Here is a 27,198-nt window from a genome sequence, read left to right on the forward strand (position 1 = left end):
GCTGGGAAGCAAACCCCTTTCTTTCAGAAGAGCAGAAATGACTCTTAATTGATGAGCTATCTTCCCAACTCTATACCTTCATTCTCATAGTAGCAAATGGAGAACTGGCTTGTATAGCTTGACTGCTGTCATGCATCTTTTTTTTTTTTTTTCTCTTCAGAGGCAGATGGATCTTTGAATCAGAACAATGAAGGGACCCAGTCTCTCCATGGAAGTGGAGACTGTACATAATTTTGCAGGGGGCTTGGGTTTTATATGGTGAAAAGGGGGATTTGGGGATAGAAGTTTCATAATGCAGGTCAGTTCTCCTGAAGTCTCAGTGGAGGTTGGAGGTTGCTGGTATTTTCATCTTCTTATCAGAAGCTTCCCTGGGAAGCTACCACATGCCAGCAGTCCACAGATGATCCAAGCAGAATCACATAGCCTTCTAAGTGTATGTATTCTAAATATTAGTATTTAGATATGTCAAATAATGTAAATATGTAAAGAAGGAGGGAGGTAAAAACTGTTCTCAGGTTTACAGGGCTGAAAATGAGGCTCAGGAAATAAAATCATTTGGACAAGGTGATCTGGTGTTTAGTCATCTGACCTGACCTTTACTTCAGCAACTTCTGATTCCCTTCACTACTTCTTCACTAGCAGTGTCACATGTAGAATTATGTACTGTTCCCTAAAATTCATAGGCTGTGCCTGTTTCTGTGACTGCAATTTAAAAATTCATCTCCCAGTGCCATGTCCTATGACTTGAATTTAATGAGATAATTAAAGTAAACTAATGTCTTATGGGTCTGCCTTAATACAATATAACTGATTATTTTAAAAAAAGAGGTCAGGGGCCAGGGAGATATCTCAGTTGATAAAATGTTTCAAATTCATGAAGACCTGCAGATCCTCAGTAACAGCATTTAAAAAAATGAAATAAATAAACAAATAAAAAGCAAACATCGTAAAAAAACAACATCACAAACAACAAAAACCCGAATGCTGATATCTATAATTCCAGCACTGGGAAAAGGCTAGCTACAGGTGGGAGATCTCAAAACTTAACTGATCAGTCAGTATAGCCAAGGAATCAGTACCAGGTTCAGTTAGAGACCTCGGCTCCAAAACAATGGTGGAGCCTCTTGAGTTTCTCCCACAGCTCACGAGCCTGCTCCTATCTTTCCTGAACGTTCTCCTTTTAATAATAAACACTATGATCCTGTTTCCAATAATAAATAGTAATTAATAATAAAAGAAGATTGAGAACTGAGAACTGCAGAAGGCACTCAATAGTGAACTCTGGCTTTTACACACACACACACACACACACACACACACACACACACACACACACACACACACACACACGAAATATACATCCCCCCCGTGAACGAATGAACACGTACACACATAGGTAAAAGAAAGCATCATGACACAAGACACGGCAACTGATGATATCTTCATCCTGGGTTTTAATCTCTAGCATTGTGAGAAAATATGTTCCTCTAGTCTGAAACATCCAGTCCCTAATACTGTGCTCTGGGAGACTTGGGAGTCTAACTGAAGCAGTAAGCATCCTCTGTTGAAAATAAAGAAGGAATGAGGATGTTGCTCCACGCCAGTTCCCTGCCTTCACCAAGCCCAGAGGTCAGATGACTTCCTGGGATGAAAGCCAGCTTCCTCTTGCTGTTCCTCCAGTCGGTCAGCAAACGCCTTCTTCCTGTTCTAGTCTTCAGTCTTCTAACTTCCCTCCTGCGACGGGGCAGATCGATTCTAGAACAAAACCAAAAGTGAGAATGCTAAGGTTGGCACTCTCACTTCCTCTTTGAATATAGTACTTGCAGAGGGGCACCCACTGGGAGGGAAGAGGCAGGTGTCCCAGGGACTCTGCGCTGCCACCAGTTACAGATCGTCATGTTCTCTCATGGCCTCCACTGGTTGCAGAAAATGCCAGGATGATGCCTCCCTGGCTCCTGGCTAGGACTCTGATCATGGCACTGTTCTTCTCCTGCCTGACACCAGGAAGCTTGAATCCCTGCATAGAGGTATGTGTCTTGATCGCATGTGATCACACCCTTTCCTGCTAGCCTGCCTTGTTTCTCAAAACTATCCACAGCTCAGAGCTCCCTGTGTGTGCTCTGCTTAGTTTATTTTGCACGAAGGAGTTAAACTAACCAAAAACTTGAGAAGCCTTGGCAACAAAAAGCCTCAGTGTTAACACAGGGCAGGAACAGGCAGCCAGGGGTGTCTTGTTTCATTTAAGGCGTCTGAGTCATGATTTAGGGACTTGAAATTAGTAAAACTAGTTTATAGTCATTGTTCTGTGACATACCTGAGAGTCGTTAAAGAACTTACTGAACGTCTCTGAGGCCAGTATTCACGGGACGAAAGCATGACTGTAATCACTGAAAAATGTAAGTAGGCTGTAATTTCAGGGCTTTCTGTGGGAACTCTGGCCACTCAGCTTTTAGCGGTCATTCCTTCCCTTTCCAAATCAAGTGAAGGTAGCTGTGTCTTTTCTGCTGCTTTCGAAGCATCTTTGAGATGCTTTGAGTGGTAGCTCAGCAGGTAAGGTCAGTGGCTGCCAAGCCTGATGAAAATCTGAGTTCAAGCCTCAAGCCTCACAAGTTAGAGGCAGGGAATCTCCTCCTTTAAGATGTCTTCTCACTTGCAAGTGTCTGCCTTGGCAGGTGTGTATATGCATGAGCACACACACAAATGAATAAAGGGAACAATTGTCTTAAATGAAAGAATTTCTATTAAAAAATAAAACAACAAAACACACAAAAACACAAAGACTTTTCTAAGTGATTTTAGTATTCTGCAACTAATTCTAGGAGATAAAGAAATGGGAGGGGTGAGGGAAGGAGAGGGACAGAGCAACTTAAAACATCAATTAGTTACTGCTAAGGCAGTAACTCCCGTTTTGGTCGAATACTGAGTCGTGAGTAATCTGACCCATGACTCATTCTTGTTTTCCTCCTGCACAGACCACGCAATTATCTTAGAAGCTCACAATAGAACTGAGCAAACAAGGAAGGAATTCGGGGTGAGGTAGGCTCAGAAGCTCAAAACTGGTTCAATGAGTTAAGATACATGACATTCACATGGGGAAAAATACTGTTAATTTTAAAAAGTTATAATCACAGTATCTTGCTTTCTGATTCCTCAGTTATGTTGGCAGAGATGGAATTTCCAATCAGTGCTACACTGAGATAAAATCCCGTTGCTCTTGGTGTCTGGTGTGCTTTGTCAACTCTCAAAGCTTGCTTGTTCCTTCTGTAAGCCAGGTCTCAGGGCCCTTGGCCTTGTCTTCAGGAGTGATTCCTGACTGGTTTCCTAGTTCATATTCCTTTCTATACCCACACACAGTTTCTTCTTTATTTGTTGTTATTGGTCCAGGGGCTTAGATTTATCAAACTACTCCTTTATACTCTTAATAACTCTTTGGAACCATGATGGTTGCTTCATCCTACAGGGCCTTAGCACTGCCTAAGCTAACTACACACACCATCATCCCTCACCTAGGTCAAGGCTCACCATGCTAAAATTATGGAATCCCTGTATATAGTTTAAAACTTCACTGTTGATCAAATTGAAAAATTAAGAATAAATGCATCAAATTAGTTTCAATGATTTTTATGCAATTAAATATAGTTATGATGCGTGAAATATAATAAAAGCATCCCACACTAACACTGGCTAAGCACTAGCCTCAGGTCTGTCTCCAGCCCTATGGACAGGCCGAGGAGAACATGTTCTTTCCTTTAGCCAGGGTCTGTCTCACCCATGCCTGCTCTGTGTCTCCAGAGCTCTGAAATTGCTCTTTTCACCAGGCTCCATAAGTTACCATGGCTGGCTGATGCCAAGCACGCCCCACATTTCCAAATTCCTGCAGCTGGCTGGGGTGTACTTTTTTTTTATTAGATATTTTCTTTATATACATTTCAAATGCCACCCTGAAAGTTCCCTATACCCTCCCCCCACCCTGCTCCCCTATCCACCCAGTCCCACTTCTTGGCCCTGGCGTTTCCCTGTACTGGAGCATAAAAAGTTTGGGCCTCTCTTCCCAGTGATGGCTGATTAGGCCATCTTCTGCTACATATGCAGCTAGAGATACGAGCTCTGGGGGTACTGGTTAGTTCATTTTGGCTGGGGTGTACTCTTGCACACCACACTCTACCACCATACTTTTCTCTGGAGCCCAGTTGAGTTGCCATGTGAAGGAAAACACAACACACACTTGGTCTACAATCAACAGGTAACACAATGTTGGGTGCAGAACCTAGCATCCTAATTTTTTTTTATTAGATATTTTCTTAATTTACATTTCAAATGCTATCCTCACAGCCCCCTATACCCTCCCCTCTGCCCTGCTCCCCAACCTACCCACTCCTGCTTCCTGGCTCTGCCATTCCCCTGTACTGTTTTTGTAAACTAATCTATGTTAAAAATCCTCCGACTCAGGAGCCTCTTGTTCTTGTGGAGACTTGAGGACCCAGGATAGGGGAACACTAGGCTGTTAAGGCAGGAGTGGGTGTGAGGGTGAGGGAGCACCCTCATAGAGGTAGGGGGGTGGGGGACGGCGAGGGGGTAGGGGGCTTGTGGAGGGAAAACTGGGAAGGGGGATAACATTTGAAATGTAAATGAGTAAAATAACCAAAAAACAAACAAACAAAATCCTCAGGTGGCAGATCTTGGAGGATCCACCACTTGAATTGACAGCCTCCGACTATCTGCAATGTGCCTCTAATGCTCTCAGCCATCCACAAAGAGACCTTCCTTACTCCTGCCTCCCTCTTCCTCTTCCTCTTCCCGACTCGGAAGTCCCACCTACTCATCTAGTGATTGGTTTCCTGTAATGTTTATTAGGGGGAAATCCTACCACATAGTTAAGCAATTACGAAGATACCTTATGTTCAATTTTTGATACAGGAAATTAGACATTCAGCAACATTTTTGTTTTACTGGACATTTTGATTTCTCCTATGCGTGTTTCATATTTCATAGCTATGTGTGGCTTATAGCTGCAGTACTCTAATGTGGAGCTTTGATTTCAGGATTATCTTTTTCATTTTATGTAGATTTCTCTGTGAATGTCTCCTCAGGTTGATTTTTCTTGATTGCCTCATGTACATTTTCCCCTTTACCCTCTCCATATGCTCTTTCATTGATCATATCATTTTGTATGTTTGTCTTTTATTTTTCCACCATTTATTCTCCCCTTTGTGTAGAATAAACAAGAAGGGAGTATTACTGCTGGGTTTGTTAGCATGTCACCAATGCCTCTCAGTGGTTAACGCTAAGACCCTTTAGTACAGTTCCTCAGGTTGTGGTGACCTTCACCCATAAAATTCCTTTTGTTGCTACTTCTTAACTATAATTTTGTTATGGTGTTGAACGATAATGTAACTATCCCCTATGCAGGATATGTGATATGTGATCCTGTAAATGGATTGTTTGACCCTTAAATGGGTCAAAGTCCACAGGTTAAGAACCACTGGCCTAGATCATGATAGGTCTTCAGTTGTATGTGTAGTATGTGTGAAACCAGTGAAAGAATGACTTCTGAACACCATCTGATGTCCTCGTGTTCTGCCTGTGGCTTCTCCATGACAGAAGGCTCTGCCAGTTTGTCTACATTTGTTCCCACTTGTTATTATTTGCTTATGTTCTTTTCTCCTTTTGACATACATATTTTTTCCTTTACCACACATTTCCTTGATCAGCTTTCCTTCTGAATCTAGAATCTGTGTCTTTGCAACTTTCGTAGTTCTTATTCATGTTCTTCTCTGTTAGCTGGTTCTATGAGTGCAGTGCCATCAGAAATCATGTAACATGTATTCTTGTACCACCCATGGCCTTTAGCAGAAAAAGCCTACTATTTAACTTATACGGGCTGGTGTCCCACCAATTACACAATATTTATCATTCATTCATCCAACAAATGTCTATTGAGCATTGAGAGGTCACCATGTACCTTTCTGAGCCTTGAAGATAAATAGCAAACAAAAATCATCAGAGCATCAATGCTCATGGTTCAATTGATAAATGAAAAGCATCTGGAAAATAACTATATAGGCAAGAGATTTACCTTGTCATCAAAATCTGTAAAGGAAACAAAAGAGGGTGAGAGAAGAATTTCTGTCTGATGCCTTACTCTCTTAGATACATTGCCTTCAAGGATCCGATGATGAGTACCATTTAGGGAGATGTGTGTGAAGAAGCCTGTTTATGTATGAATCTTCTGACTATATGTGTATTACCCCACCTCTTTTATTTTCTTTGTCTTTAGAGGATTTTTTGAAGATTAGTATAAAATACATAAGTTGTAAGTAAATGCTAATATGTAGCAAGGAATGAATAGTAACCAATGATAATTAACATTAATATTTATCACTTTAATTAATGCAAGCTTTGAGATAAGCTCTGATCTCATTTAGCCCTTTGAGAATTCTATTGCTTTTAAATAAGAGAAAACAAAACTCACTGGGTTAAGCAAAGCATTTTGCCAGATGAAATCATATAATTATGATATTACATGAAATGTTATGGTATAGGGTTCACAATAAATGTGAGAAAACAGATAAAACTAGTGGAGATTATGATAGAGAAAACACTCAACCCTGAGTACAATTTTCTACCACTGGAATCCATGCACTATAAGACAGCCTCTGATCCCAGGACCAAACTGAGAAAGTCAATGAATCTAAGAACAAAAATAATTGTCAAAAAATAAGGCAGAATCTAGGAAATGTCTGTATATTTTTATTGGTACTCTCCATGTAGCTGTATATAATGAAAATGATGAATTAGAACAACAATAATTTTACATAAAAGTATATACAAGCATACATTAACATGGCTTTTACATACAACTAGCGAGGTTCACAGAAGATATTATAAAGTCAAACCAGCACACAAGCAAAACTTTGTCCCACACTCAGTATTCTTTAGTTCTTTGTGTAGTGTTAAAGACTCCTGCACATGTGTAGCTGTTGGCCTTTTACATCTCATGTGCAGGCAGCCATGTCAGTGAAACTTTATGGGTGTAGCTTTTGACATTAAGAATCACAGTATCACAGTAAAGTTCGTAACCTTTGGACTCATAATCTTTCGTCCTCCTCTCAGTGATCCCTGACCTGTAGGTGTTGGAGTTGTATTGTAAGTGCTTCCATTGGCACTGGACTCCAGAATTCTGCATTTTGGTTGGTTGTGATTTTTTTGTCGTGATCTCTGTTTATAAAGTGGGAGAAATAGTCTTTCCCAAGCAATAGCACAGCAATTAGTTACCAAATGCCAAATGGCCAACCCTGAAAACATATACATAAGTAATATTATACAAACTGAACAGGTTCTACTTATATATGTGGGATTTTATTTATACAATATACAATATATATATATCAACAATTAATGAAGCGGGCAACACGGACTTGAAAAACAGCAAAGACAAGGGAGTAAGAAAAAAACTTTAAGAGTGGAAAAGGAAAAGTGAAGTGATATAATTATAATTTCAAATAATAGTAATAAAAAAGATCTACTCTGTACCAAGTGGCACACAACACTTGTTATGAAATTAAGGTTTTCAGACTTGAGAGTTATGTAACACCTGATTCTATTGTTTCTCATTTAATCATAATTTTGTTGTAGCAGAATGTTAACATATTGAGAATTCAGGGGATATTTTTTCTTCCTGATATGTGGAATAAGATGTCTTGCAAATATGAAGAGGCAGATAAATAAATGGAGAAGGATGGGTGTGATACCATATCCCCAGAATGGCAGGTATTTTGGGAGTCCAATGTTATCTTTGACTGTATAGCTAATTTAAGGCCAGACTGGTCTATAGGAAAGCTTGTTTCAACCAAAATAAATCATGAACGAATGAATGAATAGGTGGACAATATGTTGAGTGGCATGTACATGTGAGAGTTTTATCACCCCATTATTCATCTTTGGAGAGGAGTGGGAACACACGGTTGGAAACATAACAATTGTTGTGTGGTATTTACAGGTAGTTCCTAATATTACCTACCAATGCATGGATCAGAAACTCAGCAAAGTCCCTGATGACATTCCTTCTTCAACCAAGAACATAGATCTGAGCTTCAACCCCTTGAAGATCTTAAAAAGCTATAGCTTCTCCAATTTTTCAGAACTTCAGTGGCTGGATTTATCCAGGTAATGAATGAGCTTTTATGTGATGCAGAATGTGAAGTAGTTATTTTTTATATCATTGCATTCTTGGCTTAGAAAACCAAGGTGGTTCTAACTAAACTTCCTTCTGTCATCTATTCAGTAGTGCTACAACTTGCTGTAAATCCTTGGAAAAGCTACTTTTATTTAACTGGTTTCAGTTGGATGGGCCACTAGATAAGAATATCTAAGGGCAATTCTAACCTCTACATTATTTAAAACAATTTCATTAGATATTTATGAACCATGTCTTATATGTTGTATGTCTAAACTACAGAAGAAGAATTTATAGATACAAAACCCATACTCCTAATTATTAAGCAGGATAAAATCCTCTTTAACAAATAAGTAAGTTAAAGTCTTGTCCTTATTATTGAACATACAGCACAAATAAAATAAATGTTAACTAATGCTAATACTGTTGTTTATAACAGTAAGTAATAAAATATGTGAAAATAAGGGCAACACACTGTGTCCTATAGAAGAGTGAATGTTTTGTTATGTGTGTGAGAGGATCAGGAAAGATTTTGAGACATGAGTACATATGTAAGATACCTGAAATATTGAAAGTAGAAAAGAGAGTAGAGATTGAAAAAAAAACTAACTTAGGAGGGAGATGTAAATGTCCAAGTAAAACATCAACTATGGGCAAGAAACAGTTACTAAGATTGTCCTTTCTGATTCAGGGCATCTTACCATTTGTTGGAACATAAAAACTTTTAGCCAGTATTTCAGGCGGGAAGCTCAATATATTTTATTGGTTAAAATTGCTCTTTGACAATTTCATACATCTATGTAATGCATACAGCTACTCTTACCTTCACCCACACTGAGTTTTCTCTGATCACTGTTAGCTCTGACCCCTTCCAAAATGTCTCCAACCTATATTCATACCTTCTTATTTATTGTTTGACCCACTGATTTTAACCAGGTTCTCTGTGTGACCATAGATTTAGAAAAACCTATCTGAGACTAGTGAGGTTAACCATTTGATAAGCAACTAAAACCAGTGACGGTTTCTCCCCAAAAATCTAAACTTTGGCAGAGAAGAAATGATTCCATGGTCCCCTCCATGATCAGTAAATATCTATTGGCATGATCAGTGCAGGGAACCACAGCTTCTATGACATCAGATTTGCAAAGTCTTTGTCATGTCCCACATGTCCCTCATGTCCCACAAATCCCTCCTCTCTCTGTCTCTTGGCTCTTACATTTCTATCAGATTCCTCGTCCTTTATAATCCCTGACTCTTGGAGAGGGATTTGTGAATGTTCATTACAGGGGTGATCACAGAACTATGTTTTGCTTCTTCTAGCATCTTGTACATCTAAGAATATCCTCATTCACTACTGTTTACTATAAAGGGAAGTGACATTTGTTAAGGGGTATAAATGTAAATATTTAGACAGAAGTCTGGTACTATGCTAATTTAACTAAACCACAATAACCAATGCCCTCTCTGCACCTCAAACATCAGGGTCATAGGCCTCTCTAAGCAACATTTTTTGAACAGGTTAACAGTACTAGCCTTGGACAAAAATCTAATCCAAGAAAGCTTTGTTACTCCTAAAATAGTTATGCCAGAATTTCAGCACTGGACACATCTTGCCTGGCAGGTTCATGTAATAGTTCATCTGGGCCATAGCTGGAAGAGACCAGTAATGATTTTTCCCCACCAGCCTTCATGACACCTTTCTGCTGAAAGCAAATCAGCAGAGAGAACATTGGTTGTGCTTCAGCTTCATGTCAGTGGGTTGTACTGATCAAGGAGATCCTTAGGTGTTGAAGTTGAACGATGAACCTCTTCTCTACCATATTCCTAAAGCTACTGGAATGTTTCACACATGTGTTTTTGTTCTAAAATTTAGAGTATGGTATTAAAAGTCTTCTGCAGAGCAGACAATACTGTAAATCATTAGTGAACTAGAAAATGTATTATACTCTTTACAGGAGCATGATAGATGGAGAATTCCAAAGGAAGAGGACCACAGCTCTGTTGGTGGAGCCTGTGCTTTCTCCAACGTTTAGCACCATGTGCCCTGTTGCTTGTAACTTTTCCTGAGTCTCTGTCTTCTCTCCTAGTAAAGGAAAATGGTAAATCTCCCTCCATGGTGAAAAGTTAATAAATGAGAGATTATTAAAATTATTTAGTGAGTTTATGAGTTTGAAAACATGCTATCATAATCACTTTATTAAATTGTACATTCTACTTATCCCAGGGAGATAGATTTGAAGAGAACTGAGGTAAGCAGGTAAAAAACTCTAAACAGAATAATCTCTTTTTAATATAGAGAACATAGTTTTTCACCCAGTATAATTGAGAATTGATCTAAAGTATAATGTAAGATAATTCCTTAAAGGTTTGGAGTTTGTATTCAGGAAAAAGGTAAGTTCCTCTTCCCTTAGCTCACAGGATATTTTGCATTAGAGCAAAGCAGACAATCTACTCCTGTGCCTTTCTTTAAAAAAAAAGATAATTTTCATTATGTAATTTCAAATGTTGTCCCTTTTCCTGGTTTCCCCCCCTGAAAACCCACTATCTTCACCCCCTCCCCCTGCTCACCAACACACCCACATCCACTTACTGGCCCTGGCATTCTCTTATGTTGGGGCATAGAACTTTCACAGCACCAAGGGCCTCTCCTCCCATTGATGACCAACTAGGCCATTCTCTGTTACATATGCAGCTAGAGCCATGAATCACACCATATGTTTTCTTTGGTTAGTGGTTTAGTCCCAGGGAGCTCTGGGGGTACTGGTTAGTTCATATTGTTGTTCTTCCTAGCACTGCAAACCCCTTCAGCTCCTTGGGTACTTTCTGTATTTTATTCACTGGGGACCCTGTGCTCCGTCCAATGGATGGCTGTGAGCATCCACTTCTGTATTTGTCAGGCACTGGCAGACCCTCTCAGGAGACAGCTATATCAGGCTTCTGTCAGAAAGCTCTTGTTGATATACACAATAGTGCCTCAATTTGATGGTTGTTTATGGGATGGATCCCCAGGTGGCAGTCTCTGGATGGTCATGCCTTCAGTCTCTTCTCCACACTTTGTCTCGGTAACTCTTTTCATGGGTATTTTGTTCCCACTTCTAAAAAGGATTGAAGTATGCACACTTTGGCCTTCCTTCTTCTTGAGTTTCATGTGTTTTTTGAATTGTATCTTGGGTATTCTGAGCTTCTGGGCTAATATCCAGAATTAAGTGCATATCATGTGTCTTCTTTTATGACTGGGTTACCTCACTCAGGATGATGCCCTCCAGGTCCATTCATTTGCCTAAGAATGTCATAGATTCACTGTTTTTAATAGCTGCATAGTACTCCACTGTGCAAATGTACCATATTTTTTGTATCCATTTCTCTGTTGAGGGACATCTAGGTTCTTTCAAGCATCTGGCTATTATAAATAAAACTGCTATGAACATAGTAGAGCATGTGTCCTTATTACAAGGTGAAGCATCATCTGGATATTTGCCTTGGAGTGGTATTGCTGGATCCTCAGGTAGTACCATGTCCAATTTTCTGAGGAACCACCAAACTGATTTCCAGAGTGGTTATATCAGTTTACAGTTCTGCCAGCAATGGAAGAGTGTTCCTCCTTCTCTACATCTTGCGAGCATCTGCTGTCACTTGAGTTTTTGATCTTAGTCATTCTGACTGGTGTGAAGTGGAATATCAGGGTTGTTTTGATTTGCATTTCCCTGATGACTAAGGATGTTAAACATTTTTTTAGGTACTTTTCAGTCATTCAGTATTCCTCAGTTGAGAATTCCTTCTTTAGTTCTGTACCCCATTTTTCAATATACACAATCATAATCATATATGTATGTATATGATTTGGCAATAGAATCCTAACAGAAAGTGGAAACTTGAGAAAGAATCAAACTTAGTTGCCTCATTTAGAAGTGGAATGATAGAAACTCACAGAAATTAATGGGTTCCCAAGATCATGCAGGAAGAATGGAGAGTTAACATGGCTCCATGGATTCCTCTTGCGATATTCTTTTTAACATACCTCTACCTTTTGTTAAATTACTAAGGAATAACCAAATCACAGACCAAAACTCTTTTATTACCTATGAATACTCCAAAGAAAATAGGAAAAGTGAGGGAAGGTAATTGGGTTAGATTTGGAAGTGACTCTTTTGCTAAATGTATCTGGCATGCATCTATGACAACATCTGTCATGAATCACTGTTGGCTGCGTCTGAGTTCTGTGGCTAGCTTGTCTCTGTGGAAGCTTTACGTAGTACAGCTTACATTTATCTTGGAATAAAATTTAGAATATTTCATTGAGCTTGTGAGTCTACACTATTCCCACTCTTGCCATACCTTTATATTATTCTTCCTCAGTTTCCTTGTTGCCCTTCAGTCACAGAGACTCTGTTGTGGCTCCTCCGTCTGGCATGCCTGCTAACTACTACAACTTTTGGATCGCTGTTTTCTTCATATATTCTTCACATTCGCTCATATTGATCATTGAAATTTCCACTTACTTATTCTCAAGTGTAATCTGCTTTTATCTGGTGAGAGAGGGTCAATTCTTTTGATGTGAATATTCTTAACCCATTTTCTTCTTCTTCTATAAAGCTTACTCATGTCCCTAATAATTAACATTTACCTGTGATAATGACAGACTCAAAATAACTAGCCATCATATATCAGTAAAGTTTTGTAAACATTTATGCCATTCTTGACTCTTGACACCTATGTGTCATTATATATGCCTTTAAAATTAACTTTCACCAGTAATTTATCATGACTAGCAAATAATGACCACCCATATTGCCTATACTCATTAGTTGTAAAATTATATCTATGTCTGGAAAAAATGCATAAATTAATCTAAGACTACTACATATCAACTGTCTTTATGTACCCCAGTTATGATCTTGAATTGATTTTTTCTAATGGATTTGCTGCCTGACATAGTGTGATAGTTTATCATCACTGTAGCAAGTGTGAAAATGACAAATCTGCAGAGTTCCTCTCCTGCTCACACCATCATCACCTGTTTTGCTCTGTACAGTTTTCTCTTTACAATAACATGGTATATCATATCTGTTTGTATCATAGTATGGTAGGGACTGTTATGTCATTAGAAAGGGTTTTTTTTTCAGCAAAAATACATAATTGGTATCTCTTTTGCCCATAGGTGTGAAATTGAAACAATTGAAGACAAGGCATGGCATGGCTTACACCACCTCTCAAACTTGATACTGACAGGAAACCCTATCCAGAGTTTTTCCCCAGGAAGTTTCTCTGGACTAACAAGTTTAGAGAATCTGGTGGCTGTGGAGACAAAATTGGCCTCTCTAGAAAGCTTCCCTATTGGACAGCTTATAACCTTAAAGAAACTCAATGTGGCTCACAATTTTATACATTCCTGTAAGTTACCTGCATATTTTTCCAATCTGACGAACCTAGTACATGTGGATCTTTCTTATAACTATATTCAAACTATTACTGTCAACGACTTACAGTTTCTACGTGAAAATCCACAAGTCAATCTCTCTTTAGACATGTCTTTGAACCCAATTGACTTCATTCAAGACCAAGCCTTTCAGGGAATTAAGCTCCATGAACTGACTCTAAGAGGTAATTTTAATAGCTCAAATATAATGAAAACTTGCCTTCAAAACCTGGCTGGTTTACACGTCCATCGGTTGATCTTGGGAGAATTTAAAGATGAAAGGAATCTGGAAATTTTTGAACCCTCTATCATGGAAGGACTATGTGATGTGACCATTGATGAGTTCAGGTTAACATATACAAATGATTTTTCAGATGATATTGTTAAGTTCCATTGCTTGGCGAATGTTTCTGCAATGTCTCTGGCAGGTGTATCTATAAAATATCTAGAAGATGTTCCTAAACATTTCAAATGGCAATCCTTATCAATCATTAGATGTCAACTTAAGCAGTTTCCAACTCTGGATCTACCCTTTCTTAAAAGTTTGACTTTAACTATGAACAAAGGGTCTATCAGTTTTAAAAAAGTGGCCCTACCAAGTCTCAGCTATCTAGATCTTAGTAGAAATGCACTGAGCTTTAGTGGTTGCTGTTCTTATTCTGATTTGGGAACAAACAGCCTGAGACACTTAGACCTCAGCTTCAATGGTGCCATCATTATGAGTGCCAATTTCATGGGTCTAGAAGAGCTGCAGCACCTGGATTTTCAGCACTCTACTTTAAAAAGGGTCACAGAATTCTCAGCGTTCTTATCCCTTGAAAAGCTACTTTACCTTGACATCTCTTATACTAACACCAAAATTGACTTCGATGGTATATTTCTTGGCTTGACCAGTCTCAACACATTAAAAATGGCTGGCAATTCTTTCAAAGACAACACCCTTTCAAATGTCTTTGCAAACACAACAAACTTGACATTCCTGGATCTTTCTAAATGTCAATTGGAACAAATATCTTGGGGGGTATTTGACACCCTCCATAGACTTCAATTATTAAATATGAGTCACAACAATCTATTGTTTTTGGATTCATCCCATTATAACCAGCTGTATTCCCTCAGCACTCTTGATTGCAGTTTCAATCGCATAGAGACATCTAAAGGAATACTGCAACATTTTCCAAAGAGTCTAGCCTTCTTCAATCTTACTAACAATTCTGTTGCTTGTATATGTGAACATCAGAAATTCCTGCAGTGGGTCAAGGAACAGAAGCAGTTCTTGGTGAATGTTGAACAAATGACATGTGCAACACCTGTAGAGATGAATACCTCCTTAGTGTTGGATTTTAATAATTCTACCTGTTATATGTACAAGACAATCATCAGTGTGTCAGTGGTCAGTGTGATTGTGGTATCCACTGTAGCATTTCTGATATACCACTTCTATTTTCACCTGATACTTATTGCTGGCTGTAAAAAGTACAGCAGAGGAGAAAGCATCTATGATGCATTTGTGATCTACTCGAGTCAGAATGAGGACTGGGTGAGAAATGAGCTGGTAAAGAATTTAGAAGAAGGAGTGCCCCGCTTTCACCTCTGCCTTCACTACAGAGACTTTATTCCTGGTGTAGCCATTGCTGCCAACATCATCCAGGAAGGCTTCCACAAGAGCCGGAAGGTTATTGTGGTAGTGTCTAGACACTTTATTCAGAGCCGTTGGTGTATCTTTGAATATGAGATTGCTCAAACATGGCAGTTTCTGAGCAGCCGCTCTGGCATCATCTTCATTGTCCTTGAGAAGGTTGAGAAGTCCCTGCTGAGGCAGCAGGTGGAATTGTATCGCCTTCTTAGCAGAAACACCTACCTGGAATGGGAGGACAATCCTCTGGGGAGGCACATCTTCTGGAGAAGACTTAAAAATGCCCTATTGGATGGAAAAGCCTCGAATCCTGAGCAAACAGCAGAGGAAGAACAAGAAACGGCAACTTGGACCTGAGGAGAACAAAACTCTGGGGCCTAAACCCAGTCTGTTTGCAATTAATAAATGCTACAGCTCACCTGGGGCTCTGCTATGGACCGAGAGCCCATGGAACACATGGCTGCTAAGCTATAGCATGGACCTTACCGGGCAGAAGGAAGTAGCACTGACACCTTCCTTTCCAGGGGTATGAATTACCTAACTCGGGAAAAGAAACATAATCCAGAATCTTTACCTTTAATCTGAAGGAGAAGAGGCTAAGGCCTAGTGAGAACAGAAAGGAGAACCAGTCTTCACTGGGCCTTTTGAATACAAGCCATGTCATGTTCTGTGTTTCAGTTGCTTTAGAAGAGTATTGATAGTTTCAACTGAACTGAACGGTTTCTTACTTTCCCTTTTTTCTACTGAATGCAATATTAAATAGCTCTTTTTGAGAGGTCTTCATTCCAATTTCATCTTCCATTTTATGTCATTTTCTTTTCTTTTTTTTTTTTATCTAATTCTATAAGAAATATGATTGATACACGCTCACAGATAGCCTGGCCAATCCTAAGAATGCTATATTTATTAAATACAATTCCTAGTATACTTTTACTTTTATAAATTCAGTTATCGTTTTTCATGCCTTGACTATAAACTAATATCATAAATAAGATTGTTACAGGTATGCTAAGAAGGCCCATATTTGACTATAATTTTTTAAGAAAGTATGTAAAATATACTTTGTCATATTGTCACTGAATGTCATTCTTAAGTTATTACCTAAGTTATGGATGTCACAGAGTCAGTGTTAAAAATAATTTGGTTGATAGAAATATTTTTAATCAGGAGGGAAAAGTGGAGAGGGGTGCAGGAACAGAAATCATGATTTCATCATTTATTCTTGATTTTTCCGGAAGTTCACATAGCTGAATGACAAGACTACATATGCTGCAACTGATGTTCCTTCTCATCAAGGATACTCTCTGAAGGACTTGAGAACATTTTGGGGAGGAAGAAAGGTCTAACATCCTTTTCCTTCATCATTCTCATTTCTGGACATGCCTTGTGAGATGGATGAATGTTGGGAGTACACATTTCTGCTTTCACCTTATTTCAGTCAGCATGAACACTGAATATATAATGTCATTTCACAGTGTGTGTGTGTGTGTGTTGTGTATGTACATATATGAACCTGTACATGTGTTTAAGTTTAAAGAGAAAATAGTGTACAGAGCAGCTCTATATTTGTGATAGGGCTTTAAATAGTTGAGCTAATTCAGAAAAGTATGGAGATTTCTTGGTAAAGGAAACCAAAGTAGAATCATTACAAGATCTAACAATAAAAATTTTGAAACAATCCTACAAGTAAATATATTGGATTTTCTTGTCCATTAAGACAATATTCATACTATTGAAATTATGGAAACAACCCTTGGAAGGTTAATGCATAGAGACAGAATGCTATCTACTTGCAGTGGAATGTGATTTGACCTTGGAGAAGAAGCAAACCTTGCTACTTGTGAGCAGATGCATAAAGGTGGAGGTTTTTTATTGTAAGTGAAATATGCCAGGCACAGAAGGAACTGGCCTTTCAGGAACTTTTGATGACATGAGCAAAGTTAGAAAAAATAATATGCAGAACAATAGAAGAGGAAGACAAAAGAAAGACAGCCCTAGGATGTATTCTTCACAACGATTTTAAACAATATGCTTGAAAGAGAATGAAGTTATTAGTATCAATTAAGATGTCTACAATTTTCATAATTCCATTCAAACTGGAACATAGCCACCTAATTATTTGTCTCTTGTTAGCCAAGTGAAATAGCAGATCAAGAATCTCCCCATTTTTCTGATATAAAAACCCAAATTCTAATGCAGTAAATGTCTTGTCAATCAGCCAGATAGCACAGAAGAGGCAAGGCGACAGTCTGTGCCCCTTCCCTCTCACAGAAACTCCTGTGCACTCTAGCCCACTGCTTCAGGCTACAAGCTAGAAAAGCAAGAAGTGAAAGTGCCACAGTTCTCTATGTGGTTAGTGCCAGTCAGGGTCATTCAACTTAAACCATGAGTCATTAAGAAAATACATATGCATGCATGCATTAATGCACAGAGTAGTTTATTTATAACAACTCTTTCCATAAAGGGCTGGGGAGTTTTCAACAAAATATAAAGGAACAATTAGTTTAATCAAAAGAAAGAAATATAGGCAGAAGAAAGAAATGAAAGAAAGAAAGGAAAGTTTTAACTGTGTATTCCAGGTTTAATTCTAGAGATCTTCTGGAATTTTAGAGAGTGTGACTTTTGGAGAATTCCTAAACTCATTTTCAGATTATATTACGTATGTGACTTGGCCTTCATCTGTCTGAGAGCTAAGAAAGAAATGAAGATCATGCATTTATTATTAGGCCATTACAAACTAATAAATATAAAGATAAAAGGGAGACTCTGTGGATGAGTCTCCCTCTTGGCTTTCTTATGGGTAGTCAGAGAGAAGCACTCAGTAGCCTTATCCTTGACAACATTTTTGTCACATTTGTTTTCCCAGTCTGTAGGACAACAGCAGTCCTTATGACTAAAGTAGATTGTATCTTTTTTACCTAGCTTCTATTCATCTGTGTTGTCCTAGCTTCCTTTTTGAGTCTACAGCCTTTGAGAAATCACTAGAAGTCACTGGAACCTCATGCTTTGACTTGAGGCAGTCCTCATATGTGTTCCTAGGTACTCGAGGGGTCAGTTGGGAGACTGGGGAGCCATATCTTAACCATCAGCTTTGCTTCCTTGGTGTTGAGCATCATGCCTGACAAAGTAAGCAGACAATGCCTGTATACGTGAAGAAGAGGAGAATCATTAATGCATGTTTTCTTGGTGTGCTGTTGTCCTTGATACATTCCAGTTCAGAATCTAAAGTCCTAGGGATCTTAGCTGTCAACTTAGTTTTCCCTGTCTGTCACTTTGTATGGATGATTTAAATTGCTTCTTCACTTGGTTGCTTGACACCATGTATTCTAAAATTTTGTGGAAGGTGTGTGTTGGGGGGGGGCGTAGTTCTAACAATAGTGTTCTCTAGTGGATACATTAAAATCATATTCAGCTAATTAATATTTGATTAAGTTTTGCATGCTATACCGATTTGATAAACATTCACAAAATCACAGGCTTCAAGATTTTTCTTAACACATCCAAAGTACACAGGCATTAAATGGGCAAAACTAAATATCAAACTGACTTTATTTAATAGTTTCTCTACTGTTCTCTTTTGTTTTATGTCAAGAGTTGAATGCCACTGTTCTGTATTTTTAATTATTTATTGTTTGCTATTGTGAGAATTCAAAGCCAGAACTTTGAGGAGCTGACAGAGGCACTGTGGCCTATGAAGACAGTTTTTGGAGTTAACAATTTCCTTGGTAACTATGGACTATGTCTCCACACTTCAGCTCTCATATCTGATGGAATAAACTCCTTTCCAGGAGGCTTCTACTTATGCTAATGCACCCAAGCAAACAAGGAGGCTAATAGAACCAGCTGTTTCTGTCTTTATAGCAATTTCCCAACATTCTACACTTGAGGATTTCTTCTGTCACATGATTTTTTTCATTGGGCATTCTTTCAATCCTTCATTAAATGGCCGAGACTTCTCACTAGACCCCAACTCAATGAAATTCTTAAGCTGCTAGCATTGAACAACACTGACTTTTTCAAAGCACCTTGATAGGGAATTTAAGCTGGACCATCTGAAGCAGGAAAGTCTGTTGTTTTGATGGAATTTCCTAATGGTACCATTGTGGCTTTATTTTGCCTTGTTAATGTAAGGGATTCAAAGCATTTCAACTTACTACTCATAGTTCAAGCATCTATTTTGCAGATGCACTGAAAATTAAGAGATTGGAGAGTTTGTCATATATATTTCCATCATCAACTATTCTAGTTCTTACTAAAGAAGGAGGGTGCAAAAATTTGAAGGATATGTTAAAGTGCCTTCTATACTTAATGATTCTTCTAGAAAAGGCAAAGTGTTGATCTTGTTCTTTGTTATGGTATTATATCTTCTCATGGTAATTTGAAAGAAGTTTACATACCAATTTCAGTTTGTTTACCTAGGCCTTGAGAGTCATTCTACAGTACACGATTAGGCTACTATGAAGACAAAAGAAATCATTGTGGGGAAACTCAGTACAGCTCTAGATTTACCTTTTATAATAGATGAATCCCAGAATGATAAAGATCAAGCCTGGCATGATGTTAATTTAGTGGGCTAGGATCCTGGAAACCTCCTAAAATAGGACATCCCATGCATTTGGCCTTAGCCAGTGAGGCATCTCTGAGAAAGTGTAGAAAAACTTGCAAGGAGGTTCAGTGCTCTGAAAGACACAGAGTCAAATGTACATGTAATTCCAGTTCTTCTTTTATATATGTGTACTTTACATAGTCCCTGAAGTATCGAGAGGCTCAGGTATAGGTGCTACCACCTTGATAGAGTTCACTTAGCCAAAATGCAGAAATGGATGCCCAGAGAGAATAGATTACTTGTCCTGCATCCTGTAACTTAAAATGTGTTAATAATCATCATAATAAATTCTATCTGCCAAATATTTCATATGTGCATGAGACTGTTTTAGTTTAATTATTAAAATTGCTTTCTGATGCAGCTCTTAGCCACATTGTCATTTCCCATACAATGAAACTGAGACCAAAAAGCAAATTCTCCAATTCCAAGGGTAGAATTCAAGTAATCCTGATATCCAGAGCTGCTAATTTTTTGCCACACAGTAGACTGCTGCAGTGTCTGGGCTTTTTTGCTGGGGCTCATTCACTCACTAACGGGAGAATCCTGTGGACAAGGTCAGCAACTCCCTTACCATCTAGAAATTGAAGGTTTCAAAGGCACTGCATGTGACTTTCCTTGATTTCTATGGAAATGAAGATGGTCCCTCCTGTGACAGTGCTAAGTGCCGAGTCTGAGTGTAAATGTGCTTTTTGGCACAAATTGTTCTGTTCTAATAGTGTTGATTATAATTATAAAATAATGTGTTTCTGAAAGGCTGCAAGCAATTCTGGGAATGACAATAAGGGTTTCGAAACAACATGGTATTTATGTGAGAAGTGTTTTGTTGAAAATTAAACCTGTGTTTAGGAGAAAGGATCCTGTTGTTTGCTCCTAAGAAACTATCACACCATGTAATTAAATCAGAGCCAGTTGGTTGCCAATTGGAGTTCTTGTCTCACATGAACAATATTGTATCACCTACAACAAACAAGATATGACTGACCAGAGGTAGCCAAGACTCTTTACCCAAATCCTGTTTCTCTATCTTCTCAGGGCCCAGAAAAAAGATGGAAATGCATGGTCAGTTTTTTTCCAAGGCTGGGAATTAACCTTGTAGGGTGAAGCCTTCCTCAAGTTCATCTCAGATTGTCCGTAAGGAATAGGTTTTTCATTCAAGGGCCTTTTATAGGAGGCTGTATCTGTAAATAAGTGAGGAATTCAATGTTTGAGAGGCTGTCTTGACTTCCTTTCTTGGGAGGAAAAACAAAATCCTTCTATGAAGATTAGGAATGTCTTCGATGTTCTCAGACCTCAAAGGCAGAAAAAAGTATGCAGTGTAATTTGTTTGTATGTATCTCTCTTAAAATAATATCTACCATAACATTGTCTCCCAACCCGGATTTGTGTTTTATTTTCACCAAGGACATCATAAGGTTTAAAGCAGATCTTGCAAGGGACGTCATAAAAATAGATATATGACAGGATGGTAAAGTTTACCAGGCTGAAGAACCACTTGATGATTTTGGCTATATTTAATTATATAAATTTCTGCTTTTATTATCTCTCTTGCTAGAAATTTTATTTGATAACTAGAGTTTAATAATCTGTATTTTTAAAAATATTCTATGTGCAATTTTAAGTATAAACAGATCTGGAAATTACTATTTAAGAGGCAACAGCCTATAATGTACCATGTTTAATATGGCCATGTGCTCTGTCCTTGAGATTTACTGCTGAGAGCCAAAGAAAGATCAACAAAATGGAACGGGAAACTTATTTATTTATTTATTTATTTATTTATTTATTTATTTATTTATTTATTTATTTATTTTAAAGAAAAAGGTGCTTCATTTATCTGATGATTTTATTCTTTTACACTGTGTAATTGATTCTTCTCAATTCTATCTGATCAGACTCATGTGGAAGAATCTGTCCAGTTTGATGTAATCTTCAAACATCCACATAGAAGTTATAATCTGACAGTCATGTGTTTCTCCTGGTTTCTACATTATATGTTGCCTTCTTCATCCCCTTTTGGAATTTGAGATACATAAGCTTAAATCAGAATAATATCATGGTCTGTCATGAACTCTCTGAGGCATCTGTTGACAGCTTTAATTTATTGGTTTATCAACCCCAAACATACCAAGTCTAACTTACCTCCCATTTGTAAACTGAATATTCACTTGTCACTGACATACACAGCTGCAACAAATGGCCTTCTCTGTAAAGCACCAGGCTCTCCTGCACAGACTTACCACATAATTGTCAGTCTTCCCAGGAAACCCTTTTCATTCCTGTTGAGGGGAGGTAAGGCAGTGAGCACTAATAGCTTAAATTCAGTCATTTTGACCTTTAAACTACCAACCCTGAATCTTCTGGAGGAGTCTATGGCTCCCCAGTGGGAAACGCATGCTGGAGAAACTTACTACTTGCAAAAAGCACTTTTGAAATAAGCTGTGGGGATGAATCTCTGCTTAATGCTGTGCTCAGCTCACTGCAGGGTCCTGCGGAGTCTTTACTCTTCATCTTCTGCAGCATGGGCTGTGGCCTGAGAGCTGCACTGCTAAGTGTAGGGAGCCTCCTTTCTGCCACTCACTGAATTAGGGTCTGACCAATTGTGTCATTCAGGGTGCAGACTAGCCACTAGAAAACTTCCTCTGAGCTCAAGTATCATACCCCGAGAACGGCACAGAGAGGTAGGACCATTATTTTTGCAGGGCATGAGTTGCCTGCAAATTAGATGGGTGTATTTTTTTATGGTTAATGTGCTGGTTATTTTTACTTATCATGATTGATGAGTGGTAAACAATGACCTCTATAAAAATACATGTGTGTTTAGAATATGAGTTTATTAGAGGGAAAAAACAAAATTTAGCAGAGAGATGCAGATGTGGAGAGAGACAGGAGAAAGGGCTAGAGATGGATATCAGCAGTTGGGGGCAGAGGTGTGCATCTCTATAATGTGCCAGAGACCTGGTGTGGAGATGCTTCCAGGAGTCTATGGGGGTGTCTTTAACTTCAGCTAAGAGATCCTAGCACTGGCAGATACAGAGCTTGAAGTGGCAACCTCCTTTATAGCCAACTAAGATCCCTCAGTGGAGGGATAAGGACAACAACCCACTCACAAAACTTTTGACCCAAAATCTGTCCTGTCTGCAAGAAGGGACAGAAATGGAACCGAGATTGAGGGCATGGCCAATCAATGACTATCCCAACTTGAGACTCATCCCTCTAGACTGAAACACAAAGAAAAGGGCAAACATGGGCAGAAATTTGGACCCTGAACTTATGTAGCATATGTACAGCTTGGTATTCATGTGTGGATTCCTCAACAACTGCAGCAGGGGCTGTCCCTGAATCTGTTGCCTGCTTGTGGATCCTGTTCCCCTAACTAAGTTGCCTTGTCTGGTCTCAGTGAGAGAGGGATGAAACTCTTCCTGCAGTGACTTGATATGTCAAGGTCAAGTGATACCCAGGGGCTGGGAGTCTTCCCATTCTCAGAGGAAAAGGGGAAGAGGCGTGGGGAAGGGACTGTGTGAGGGGGCACTGGGAAGAGGGATGCTGAGATTGGGGTGTAAGGTGAACAAGTAAGTAAATTAATGGAAAAAAGGAAGTTATCACCAGTGCAATTCCCAAAGGGAAAGAAGCAAACCCCTGTCAGATGATGGGCTGAAGTTCCGGTTATCCTTCTTGCATGCTTACCTCTGCAAAACAGTCTCCACATCTGTAAAACTCCAAAGATGAAGTAAATGTCCATCTCCACAATTCTATTCTGTAATTAGAACAGTAACCCTACCATGCAACTCTTTTGCTCTCCTGGACTGTGGTTCTAACATTTGTGACCTCATTATAGCATACAAAGACTAGAAGCATCTTTCATCAATTAATAAGCACTCAAGCATTAGTAATTTTTCACTTTTTCCTCAGTTCCAGAAAAGGATTGAGCTAAGATCAGTTGAGTGGTTAAACAAAGTACTATTGAAGGCAGGAAGGATGGCTGGTTAACTGCTGCAACCAGTGATATCATAATATAAAGGCCAGTTCCTGGATGTTTGGATTCACTGTTTACAATGTAAAAGTATATGTACAGCTATAGGTATGATAGCTTTGAGAGTCAAGTAAGACTGGGGATTCAAGAAAATTCAACAGAGTGCAATTGAAATACCATAAATGATATGTATCTCTTTTGCCAAATCATATAACCCCCAAAACACCTTCCATCATGCATATGCATTAAGAAGCTTGTAAATTAATCATCTGCACCATTTTCACAAGATTATCTTGGAGTTTAGCAGTGTTTTTTTTTTATACTTGGCCACTTTGAATAATCTTAAGGAGAGAAATACAGTTTGTCTAAATCCAAGCACGTCTTGAACTAATGCTTACAATTATCCTTGTTTCCCACATTTGACATTTAAAGTGATATATCATAGGTTCCTACATTGCTAGCTGTGGAAGCGCCATCTGACCCCTTGTGCCTCTCACCATCTGTGAATTCTTGTCAGCTCAGAGTAAACTCTGCATAAATTTCACCATTGAAGATTAGTGATAGAAGAGAACTCTATTCGCTCTTTCTTCTGGCTTTATTTTTTATTTTTAATGCTGTCTGATTGCCCAAGGTATGTATGGAGGGTGTACACAGACGGTACACAGACCTAAGTCAGGTGTCTAAGCATCCCAGGAACTTCCCTTCCAATATTCTTTTCTGAGCATATGCCCTCAGTTAGTTTTCCTCTTCATATGATCTGTGCTCCTGTTTATACCAAACTCTCGGCTCTGGCAGCATCCTCGTCCAAAAAGCACAAGTTCAGTTAAGTTCACTGGTCACATACCACCACCATTTTCTACTCTTTATACTTTCTTTCCCTGATTACATTCCAATAGTGTGTAGGCATGAACACATGTGCACACATACACACATGTGCAGATTATAGTCCACTTGTAGCAATAAGAGGATTCTCAGTACAATTCGTGGGAGTTGGATTTCTCCTGCCACCACATAGGTACAATTAATCCCAGTACTCGGGAGGCAGAGGCAGGCAGATTCCTGAGTTCAAGGCCAGCCTGGTCTAAAAAGTGAGTTCCAGGACAGCCAGAGCTACACAGAAAAACCCCGTCTCAAAAAACCAAATAAAAAAAAAAAAAAAAAAAAAAAAAAAAAAAAAAAAAAAAAAAAAAAGGATCGAATTCTAATTATCAGCCAAGGTAGGGAATACCTTTATCTTTTGTGACATATGTGGACCATACTTTAAGTTTTTGTGGGTACTAACTTCATTCTTGTTTTATTTTTCTCTGTCTCTCTGAATTCTCTTTCTCTTTCCTATTACCCTTATGCCCAAAGCATGAGAATTCCAACTTCCATATTTGTGTTTATTCTTTCTTTGCACTTTTCCTCTCTTTCTGTTTTGTAACTCTATAACCCTTTTTGTTTGCTTGTTTTTGCATGGGATAGTTATTATGCATTCTATCTCACTATGTTAGAAAAAATAGTTTCAGCTCTGGGAATTGAGCAGTTCTGTGCTGATTTCATGTCTAACACTATATGCTTTTTTTTCCTCTCCTTCAAATAGAGGTAATAGATACCTTTCAGTATCTATTAGCAGAGGAGTTTGCAGACATATACAAAGTTCATTTTTCTCCTAGGAAGTTTTCTTTTCTTTGCTTTTCATGCCATCTAACATTTGTAGGAAAGCTGCTTTCTGCTACCACAATACAAGATGCATGAAGGGGCGGAGCTAAGTGTCAAAATCATGCTCCCAAAGTTTTATACATTTTAGGTTATTTTCAGAGAGAGAGAGAGAGAGAGAGAGAGAGAAGGAGGGAGAAGGAAGGAGGGGAGGGTGAGGGGAGGGAGGAGAATCATGCACATATGTATTATGCAAACATGAAGGTTATAGGGGAAGTAAATACAGAGGATAGAAGGCATTGTGTTATAGTTGAAAATATTATAATAATAGCCCTGCAGATAGATCATGACAGAATAAGAAAGGGAATCTTTAACTTAAAGAATGACATGCATATAAAGAAAAATCTGAGATAAAGCAAGCTGAGATATGTTCATAACATCGATAATAGGGAGGACAGTATAAGTCTCTGTGTAGCTGCCAATACTTGTTTGACATTATTTATCACTACCTTGCCTCTATTTGCTAACCCCTACGTCTAGGATAATGTATTAAATATTTACTCAAACACTTGATAGAAGGAGTAAGTAGTCACTTACAAAAACTAAAATTTTTTGATGTCCTAATTTTAGGAAATATGGAGAATATAGCATGAATAAAAGTAGATTAAGCACTAAGTTCACTTTCTGGGGACCCTAGATTGAGGAAGAATGAGTTCTTACTGTGGTATTCCTAGGAGCTGGCTGTGTAACACTGAGGAAGTTCTAAATCAGACTTGAAGTAATATGAGTTATTTGTTTTGCTATAAAGATTTCCTGGGAATTGAGTAACTCCACCCTTTCCAGAAACAGGCAAACATTCTAGCTTGTTACAACATCAGAGCCACCGTTGTAAAGAGGGTAACTGCCTGGAAAGTTACTGGCAGTTGTGTAATGAGGTGACACCATAATATCTCCTTCCCTTATTTTTGTGCCTGAAATTCAAAGATTCATGACATGGCAGGGGTGCGTACCTTGAATCGACAGTGCTGTTAAATAGAAGATATCCCTTAGAAATCATCTGCTATCATGCCAGCAAACAGACTACTTTTTGTTTTCATTCTCGAAGTGGTACTCCAGATGCCAAAAGGTAAAGAGAGATGAGAAGATTACCCCATGCCCCAGGGAGATTTGAGTTGCTCTGAGGGGATCATGTAAATTTTCTAGAAAATTACATGATCTCTGGCAGCAGGTAGACTGGCACAATAAACTAAGCTAATCTCTCGGGTCTCTCTTTCTGTTCTTTCTCATGTTATGAAGACAGTGGGAATCATGGTCTGACTCTAAATCAAATCTGTCTGTTTATATTCCATGATGCTGACTTTGGGTAAAGGATACACTGTGGCAGTAATCATGTTGACGACAGCAGCAGTGGAATGGTGTAAAGACCACAATGACCCATAATAATAATAGGAAGGAGGAGAAATGGAGGACATGGGTATAAAAGAGTGAATCACCTGGAAGAGTTCTAACTCATCTGTTTTATGTCCTTCAAGTGTTGTTAAAGGCCAGTGTTTATGATGATCAGTATTAAGCTATTTCAAAATAATAACTCTTTATTCTTTCCAAACAGGAGTTTCTTCTCCAACTGTAAAACATCAGAATTAATAACAAAACTGATAAGTCAATTTATGCTGAATGCCCCACTCTATGAGCCATTATCATGTGCCAAGCACAGTATTTGTTGTTTTTTTTTTCCTTTTTTTTTTCTCATTTTTTT

At 38.6% G+C, this 27,198-nt stretch overlaps 1 protein-coding gene across 1 annotated transcript; it reads left to right on the forward strand.

Moving 5' to 3' along the window:
* Positions 1-1,656: 1,656 nt before the first annotated feature.
* Positions 1,657-20,687, forward strand: Tlr4 (toll-like receptor 4). The gene is made up of 3 exons (NM_021297.3): positions 1,657-2,027; positions 8,000-8,166; positions 13,335-20,687. The coding sequence occupies exons 1-3, from the start codon at positions 1,938-1,940 to the stop codon at positions 15,583-15,585; spliced, it is 2,508 nt and encodes an 835-aa protein (NP_067272.1). The 5' UTR covers positions 1,657-1,937; the 3' UTR covers positions 15,586-20,687.
* Positions 20,688-27,198: the final 6,511 nt, after the last annotated feature.

Source organism: Mus musculus, chromosome 4 (genome assembly GCF_000001635.26).
Source record: "Mus musculus strain C57BL/6J chromosome 4, GRCm38.p6 C57BL/6J".
NCBI lineage: Eukaryota > Metazoa > Chordata > Mammalia > Rodentia > Muridae > Mus > Mus musculus.

Bases quoted from the DNA above. Each gene is read 5' to 3' on its own strand.
- Tlr4 (NM_021297.3), top strand. From the start codon at position 1,938: ATGATGCCTCCCTGGCTCCTGGCTAGGACTCTGATCATGGCACTGTTC. The intron at 2,028-7,999 runs GTATGTGTCTTG...TGGTATTTACAG, and splicing joins GCTTGAATCCCTGCATAGAG to GTAGTTCCTAATATTACCTA. The intron at 8,167-13,334 runs GTAATGAATGAG...TTTTGCCCATAG, and splicing joins CAGTGGCTGGATTTATCCAG to GTGTGAAATTGAAACAATTG.